Raw genomic sequence first — 8,110 nt, forward strand, 5'->3', positions numbered from 1 at the left:
GGTGTAGGCTTTGGGAGTAGAACGATGGGCAAAACCCTCCAGGGATATAAAACATTAAGGGAAGAGGGCCATCCCCAGGAAACACCCCAATTTATAGTGAGTGCGACATCTATGGTATGGAAGAATTCTGTTGGCCAGCTTGGGTTGGCTGCCCTGGCTTTTGCTGCTCTCAGCTTCTGCACCTGACAAACTCAAAACTGCAAAACTTGATCACTGTGGCAACCTGAAAGCCAAGGCTGGTCACAAACTGAAACTGTTTTATTGAAAGTAAAAGTCTCCTCGACTTTGTTCCCATTGACTCGAGTGCCGCAGTCTTCTCAAAAAACGCAGCTTTCTTAAGCAAAAAAGTGATTCTATGATTCTATCCCAGCAAAAGCAGGACACAGAGCTGCTTGCCGATAGCTACAACAAAGGAAGTTTCAAACCTACATCATCCCTGAGCATATTGGAGAGGAAGGTCATCATGACGCTGTGTTTCCGAGGGTATTTCTGGCACAAAGCGCTGATGGCCTGTACCACCACTACCTGCAAAACAACAGAGAAGGACGTCAGTCACGTGCGTTTATTTACCTGTGAACAATACATGCTTCTCACTATCTGTAGTTGTCACCTTGAGAGATTAAATTCATGTACAAGAAGGATAAAAGAAGGTGGTGGACTCTCAGCATGAGCGTGTCAACAACCCTGGGCTAGCATGCTGCTGTGTTCAGTTTTGGGCCCCTGACTACAAAAAGGATGGTGAGGGGCTGGAGCAGCTCCAGAGAAGGGCAACAAAGCTGGGGAGGGGTGTGGAGCACAAGAATTATGGGGAGCAGCTGAGGGAACTGGCAGGGTTCAGTCTGGAGAAGAGGAGGTTGAGGGGAGACCTCATCAGTCTCTACAGCTCCCTGAAAGGAGAGGGTAGCAAGGCCGGGGTCAGTCTCTTCTCCCATATAACAAGGGATAGGACAAGAAGAAATGGCTTCAAGTTGTGCCAGAGGAGGATTAGGTTAGATATGAGGAAAAATTTCATTACCACAAGAGTGGTCAAGCATTGGAACAGTCAGTCCAGAGAAGTGGTGGAGTCACCATCCCTGGAGGTGTTCAAAAAACGTGTGGATGTGGCACTTTTATCATAAAAACCAGAACTTAGAACACTGTACGCTAGCAGAGAATGACTTTGTAGAGACAGGTTATGCTCCTCAAGGCAAGTCCACAGTGTAAAAGGGACAGGTACAAGTGAGCTACCATCCTTAACTGAGTTGTGACCCTAGTTCATAGTGCCTAAACTTGACAAATTAAGTAGAAATTCACTGTTCATACTATTTCCTAACTACATATCAGACTGATATGATACAGATTCAATCACAACAGTTAAAATCCCTCTTTGTCTCCAAAGAGGCAATCAGAAGGTTGGAGAATTTGCAGGATACTGCACAGAAGCCAGGAATCCGAATGACATTTATCCTTTTTTGGAGTGATGGGAGGAAATCATACAGCATATTTAAGATGGAAAGCAGAGGACTACACCTCCTGAATTTCAAGCTGGCTTTGCTCTATCAGACCAAGTCACCGATTAACAAATGGGAGCGTCATAAAAACAAGAATGGGAGAAAAACCTGCAGCTGGAAAGAGCAGAGGCCTCCAATGCCACACCTTAAACTCATCTGATATTTCTGACACGAAGGAAGAGATCTGTTTCATGAGCCTGTCTACACTGCTCTCACTGCCTGTCTTCAGCAGGGTGGTGATGGCGAGGGTAGCGATGCTGCGGTTGGAGTCAGTGATGAGGTTTTCCAGGTCCAGGTTGCAGGCAGTGACTGCAGACGGATGCTTCATGGCCACCTGTAAAGAATGAAATTCCAAATTATACAGGAGCAGTAACATCCTACAACTCGAAGCGTTTGATGGGGTAAGGATTAAAGCCCATATTTTATTCAAGCACTGCTCTGTTCCACATGGACCGCAACTAAACCTACATCATATGGCTGCTGGCAGGATGCAATCAAAGCTCAGGTTCTTTTGTTTCAGTATTTTAAATGAACTCTAAGTCACAGGTCACGGGTCTGACAGTCACAAACTGCTCCTGCAGTAATGTGCAGCTCTGAAATCTGAACGTTACTTCCTTCACATCACTTTTTGCAGTACTAAATATCCGAGACTCTGCTTCCTTACAGCTGAGAGCTCACAAGCTACTGAACTACAGCTTGTTATAGTCCTGTGGTTCAGATGAGTAAACACAGCTCAAGCACAGAAAAGATTTCTGTCACACCAGGAGATCTGACATGGAAAAGCCATGGAGTATTTTGAAATGCAGTAATCACAAGAGCAGTTGCTCTCCTTTAGATAACACACCATTAGGCACTGAAGTCTGGCTTCCTCTGATGCTCAGAGATTTGTGGTTGTTTAGGTTTTGGAAGCACTCACTTTATTAAGGGTCCGTACAGCTGCATATCTCAAGACAGGTTTGGGAGAACTACAGAAAAGCTGCAGCACTGAAAATAAATTGAAAGAATAATCAAAAGGAGTAACTCATAACAAAGTGTTACACAGCAGAGACTGTTTAACAAAAATTGGCTCCCTGTACTGCAATTCTAAGGCACCTGTAATGTCTGGGGAGCAGAAAAGGGGAGCCCTCACAACCATTCCAGATGAGAAAACTGCCTTACGTCAGCACTTTGATATCGAGAGGTGTAAATAATTCATTCTGAATTCACCACATAAGAAAACCAGATGCGTTCTCTTCCAAAGAACAGGAAGAGAGGAAAGTCTAATGTACCCACATTCAAGTACGCACTGCTATATGTTCATGCAGCTCTATCCATAATTTAGCACTAGCTTCACAGTTAAAATGAACCTCCTGGTTTTCATCTTTATCAATAATAGGTAGTCTGTGTAGTGGTCTGTGGTACATCTGTGCTATCAAGTTCTCCTCTACCTTCCCTCCAACTTCCTGCAGCTGGAAAATGGCAAACATTGCTCTGGGCCACCTTCAGTGCCCATTCTCTAAAGCTCTGGATGAAATGGGAAAAAGGGATCAAGCTGCTTCTCATCCAAAAGCGCTCTAGCTTGGGAAAAATCAGAAAATCCAGGTTTTGAGCTCACTATTTATGTTTCTGGCGTGCTTCACCACCCTTTCTTTCAGCTGTGTCAGTGGTACAAAGGACTCTATGACCAACCTGAAACAGCCGGTGCCAGCTCCCTGGCCGTGCAGTTTGGGAGATGGATGATTGCAGAAGCAGCTTCGTAAATAACCATTTCATGCTTATTCCGCAGGCAGCTCTCGATGAAGTCAAACAGTGGACTTTCGTGGCTGCAAACAGAAGACATTTCACAGTGGGATGCTGAATTATGTACAAACCACTAACACTGAGTTTCTGAGAACCTGACAGAAAGCACAGTTAGTGAGCTGGCTCCTGCTTCTTATACTGCCACGCTGCTCAGTTCATACTTGATCTCTAAACTTTCTATTTACTATTATACTATTAATCTTTAGATTATCTTCTTCAAGCTGCACTCTAGAAAACAGTTAGTGTGCTAGCTCCTGCTTCTTAGTATAAGAAGTATGCCACACTGCTCAGTTCATCCTTGAACTCTAAACTTTCTATTTACTATTATACTATTAATCTTTAGATTATCTTCTTCAAGCTGCACTCTAGAAAAAAATACTTTGTTATTAAGCACGTATCAAATACACTTTGTTATTAAGCACGTATCAAATACCATTAACAAAAATTTCCACTGATAAAAGAATTTCATCCGGAACTGAATTTCTCAGGACCTCTGCTCATGCAAGATCAGAGTAAGAGAGATCCTTTTTGTCTCTGAAATGCATCTGACTAGACAAAGTAAAACGCAGAAAAGAACCTGGGGGTGTTGGTGAACAGCAGGATGCCCATGAGCCAGCAATGTGCCCTTGAGCCAAGAAGGCCAACGCCATCCTGGGGTGTATCAGAAGGGGGGTGGTGAGTAGGTCAGAGAGGTTCTCCTGCCCCTCTACTCTGCCCTGGTGAGACCGCATCTGGAATATTGTGTTCAATTCTGGGCCCCTCAGGTCAAGAAGGACAGGGAGTTGCTTGAAAGAGTCCAGCAGGGCCACAAGGATGATGGAGGGAGTGGAGCATCTCCCTTATGAGGAGCGGCTGAGGGAGCTGAGTCTCTTGAGCTTGGAGCAGAGGAGCCTGAGGGGTGCCCTCATTCCTGGGGATCCATTTGGAAAGGGCGAGTGTCAGGAGGAAGGAGCCAGGCTCTGCTCTGGGATGTCCAATGCCAGGACAAGGGGCAATGGTCCCAAGCTGGAGCAGAGGAGGTTCAAGCTGAAGATGAGGCCAAACTTTGTCAGTGTGAGGGTGCCAGAGCATGGCCCAGGCTGCCCAGAGAGGTTGTGGAGTCTCCTTCTCTGGAGATATTCAAGGCCAACCTGGATGTGTTCCTGTGTGACCTGGTCTGGGTGATCCTGCTCTGGCAGAGGGGTTGGACTGGGGGAGCTTTTGAGGTCCCTTCCAACTCCTGAGATTCTGTGATTCCGTGAAGTACAAAACCTCTCTAGAGATCATTCTGCAGTTTTAGTCCTGCTCTCAGCTAAGTTCTGGTGGTGTGATGCCGAAACAAAAGCCCAAATCCCACCACACAACTGCCACACATACACCACTCAGTTTGGTCTAACGTTCTGCTTCTACCTGCGTTTATGTGTAACACTACAGTTTTCTCTGTGCATTGATTTCCAAAAGAAAAGCAAATTTCAAACTGTAATTATTTTTTTGCCATTCACATGCTGCCTCTTACTCACCCCTCTTCAGACTCCTTCAAGAGTTTGCTTGCAATTCGGATCAGCATGCAGTAGGCAAACTGGGATTTCAGTCCAGATTTCGTGAACTTATTCAGCATCTTGGAAACCGCGAGGCGGTCGTTTTTTCTAAGGTGATACAGCAGCCCCAAAGCATGATACTAGGAAATGAGAAACAGAGGTGTGCAGGTATTGAACACACACTGTAGTTGGAAAAGCCAAATTGTAAGACACACACACACAGGAGTTAATAATTGCCGTTTCCTAGCAGAAATACCTTCGAACCTCAAATGATTTGAGTTTCCTGACAAGCTACAAAGATCTGCACTGTTTCCTTCCCCTTCCTGTCCATCAAAAGACAGCCTCAACATATATCCGATGATCAAAAGAGCCATAAAGTTAATTTACTCCCTTTTTTCCTCATTAAATGTCAGAACTTCAAAGGCTCCAGCTTACTCAATTATACTCCACAGTAACACTTGCATTTCTAGTACTCTCAATATTCAGGTTATCCCAAGGCCTTTAAATGGCAGCTGATCTTACAAAAACCCTTGAGGCATTTGTGGTGCAAGTACAAAGGAACCTTTCTAGTTGCTTGCAAGTCGTTTGGGGGTTTTTTCTTGCCATAAGACTGATTCACAGTAAGGCTTAACAAAGCTGCTAACTGGACAGAAACAAAGGTGGTTTTACAGACTTGATTGTGGTTATTAGCCTGTAACACTGACTGAACATACAAAATACTTTCAATTCCGCAGCTGTTTGGAAAATTTGTGCAGAGATTTTGCTAATATGGATATCTTACTGATAATCTCTGTGGTCCTGTAGCAACTGGCAAATTTTCTGAAGGCCAAGACAAGAGATGCTGGTGTCCTGGGAGGCAGCGAGATAATTTCTGAAGTTGTTTGAAAAATTAGATTCAAAGCCTTTCTTCACGACTGTGAACCAGTCAGTGGCATCTCTGCTATTAGCAGGTTAATAGGGAAAGGGCAGAGGACTGCACTAAAAAGTCAGCTTTTATGTAAGAATCTTGCACTAGGATCACGGAGACACTCGTGATTTTTCAAAAGTCATTTCCCTCAACAACTGTTGTTTTTAAAAGAAAGAAAAAGGAAAACCGGTTACTTTTTCTAAGGTTATCTTCAGAACTCGCAGAATACAATTTAAACTCTGTATTATATTCAGAGCTTCCTGTGGCAAACACCCTCAAACATACTGCATTTGGAATACTGTGTTCAATTCTGGGCCCCTCAGGTCAAGAAGGACAGAGAGTTGCTTGAGAGTCCAGCAGGGCCACAAGGATGATTGAGGGAGTGGAGCATCTCCCTTACGAGGAGCAGCTGAGGGAGCTGGGGCTCTTGAGCTTGGAGCAGAGGAGACTGAGGGGTGCCCTCATTCATGGGGATCAATTTGTAAAGGGCGAGTGTCAGGAGGAAGGAGCCAGGCTCTGCTCTGGGATGGCCAATGACAGGACAAGGGGCAATGGGTGCAAGCTGGAGCACAGGAGGTTCCATGCGAACATGAGGAAAAACTTCTTTACTGTGAGGGTTACAGAGCACTGGCCCAGGCTGCCCAGGGAGGTTGTGGAGTCTCCTTCTCTGGAGACATTCAAGGCCAACCTGGACACGTTCCTGTGTGACCTGGTCTGGGTGATCCTGCTCTGGCAGGGGTTGGACTGGATGAGCTTTCAAGGTCCCTTCCAACTCCTGAGATTCTGTGATTCTGTGATACCTGCACCATGATGTTGTCACTGGAAGCAGCTTCTTGAGCTTCGTTGATCCACCGTTTGACGACGTCGTAGCTGATCTTCATCATGTGCTGGAAGAAGCCACAAACTGAGACTGAAGACAAGCTAACATAAAAAGCACAATGAAGTACCACGAGCTTTGATTTTAGCTTTTAAGTTTAAAGACTTTGAGACAATCTAAGGCTTTGCTACACAAAGAGTAACTCCCAAATACTTAAGTCTGTATGGATACACTCGTTTCAATAATGAGAAAAAGTAACTCAAGACTGGTTTTGTTTATGATCAAAGGGAACAGAAGACAATACCAGGACAATTCACCTGCCTATGGTTGGCCCAACAGGAAGACCTCAGTTGTCAGTATTCATACAGCTTTTTTGCATCCTCAAGGTCCTAACACAGGCTCTACTCATCAGTTGGACCTCTTACCTCCTGCCTTGCCTTCTCATTTACCAATACAGCCAGTCTTGTTATCCTATGCACGTATAAACTACTGTTCTTCTTACATGTCAGTCTCAGACTACCGTGGTTTCACTTGTATTCTCCTCTCTAAGAAAAATATAAACCTAACAAGAGCTTTTCTCCTAAACAAGGCAGAGAAAAACAGTGAACTTCTTCACCTTGTCCTCCTACCATATATTAATCTTGAATTGCAGTCTTATCAGAGCAGCAATTTCATGAATTTCTATTTTGCAGAGCACAAAGCAGTCTGCTTTTAGTTCCTGCTGCGGAACTCATATAGGCTTTCACAGTCATAGGCACAGAGCAGGTTGTTTCTTCTTACTCTCACCAATCTGATAAGCATTTTCATGGTCATCAGTGTGCTTGACTTTTCCAAACAGACAAGATCCCTCCTGAGAAATTAATGTTCTACTGCATGACTGAGCACTTTGCATTTGAAGTTATTACAATTAAAGCAAGAGAATGCTAAGGAAGATGTTTAAGACGGCGTCTGCTTGAGACAAAGGAAACTCCACTGCTATTATTTTTTATTTTCCAGTGGGGACATGAAGAAAAGTAACATCAAAGGAAAAGATGAGGAAATAACAAAATGAAGGGCATGCAAAGCTCCTTATACAGAAGGGGAGCCTTCCTAGTCACAACACAATGCACAGATTTACAATCATCTACTGCTTTACTTACTAAGGAAGACACCAGTGCAGAACTGGACACACTGGGGACTTTGTCCACAATGGCTTGCTTCATGTATCTCTCAATGGCTTGTAACATTGTACCCTATGAAAGGGAAAAAGAAAAGTGTTGATACTCTGGAGGCAAAGCATAAAAGCAACATAAGGCAAAAATACATATACAGTGTATTCAAAAGGACCTTTCAGAAAAAATCTTGAGCCAATTCTGAAAATGCATAGTTCTGCAATAGAGACAGGAGTTATCAGCTGCCCAGTCCTGAGGGTTCAGTGACACAATCAAAACCTACAGCAAAGCAATCTCAGATCAATCTCAGATCTGAGGAAAAACTTCTTTACTGTAAGGGTGCCAGAGCATGGCCCAGGCTGCCCAGAGAGGTTGTGGAGTCTCCTTCTCTGGAGACACCCAAACACCTTACGTGTTCCTGTGTGACTGCTCTGGTGATCCTGCTCTGG

The 8,110-nt window shown here is 44.3% G+C and overlaps 1 protein-coding gene across 1 annotated transcript; it reads right to left on the minus strand.

The window, feature by feature from the left end:
• Nucleotides 1-429: 429 nt before the first annotated feature.
• Nucleotides 430-7,742, minus strand: LOC104547706 (coatomer subunit gamma-2; the record flags this gene model as incomplete). Its single annotated transcript, XM_010193518.1, has 7 exons — nt 430-525; nt 1,636-1,824; nt 2,407-2,474; nt 3,159-3,292; nt 4,769-4,926; nt 6,494-6,580; nt 7,650-7,742. Coding segments are annotated over 7 exons (825 nt in total), but the record flags the coding sequence as incomplete, so codon positions are not given.
• Between the last annotated feature and the right edge of the window lie 368 nt (nt 7,743-8,110).

This window comes from Mesitornis unicolor, unplaced genomic scaffold, assembly GCF_000695765.1.
Source record: "Mesitornis unicolor isolate BGI_N332 unplaced genomic scaffold, ASM69576v1 scaffold19571, whole genome shotgun sequence".
Lineage (NCBI taxonomy): Eukaryota > Metazoa > Chordata > Aves > Mesitornithiformes > Mesitornithidae > Mesitornis > Mesitornis unicolor.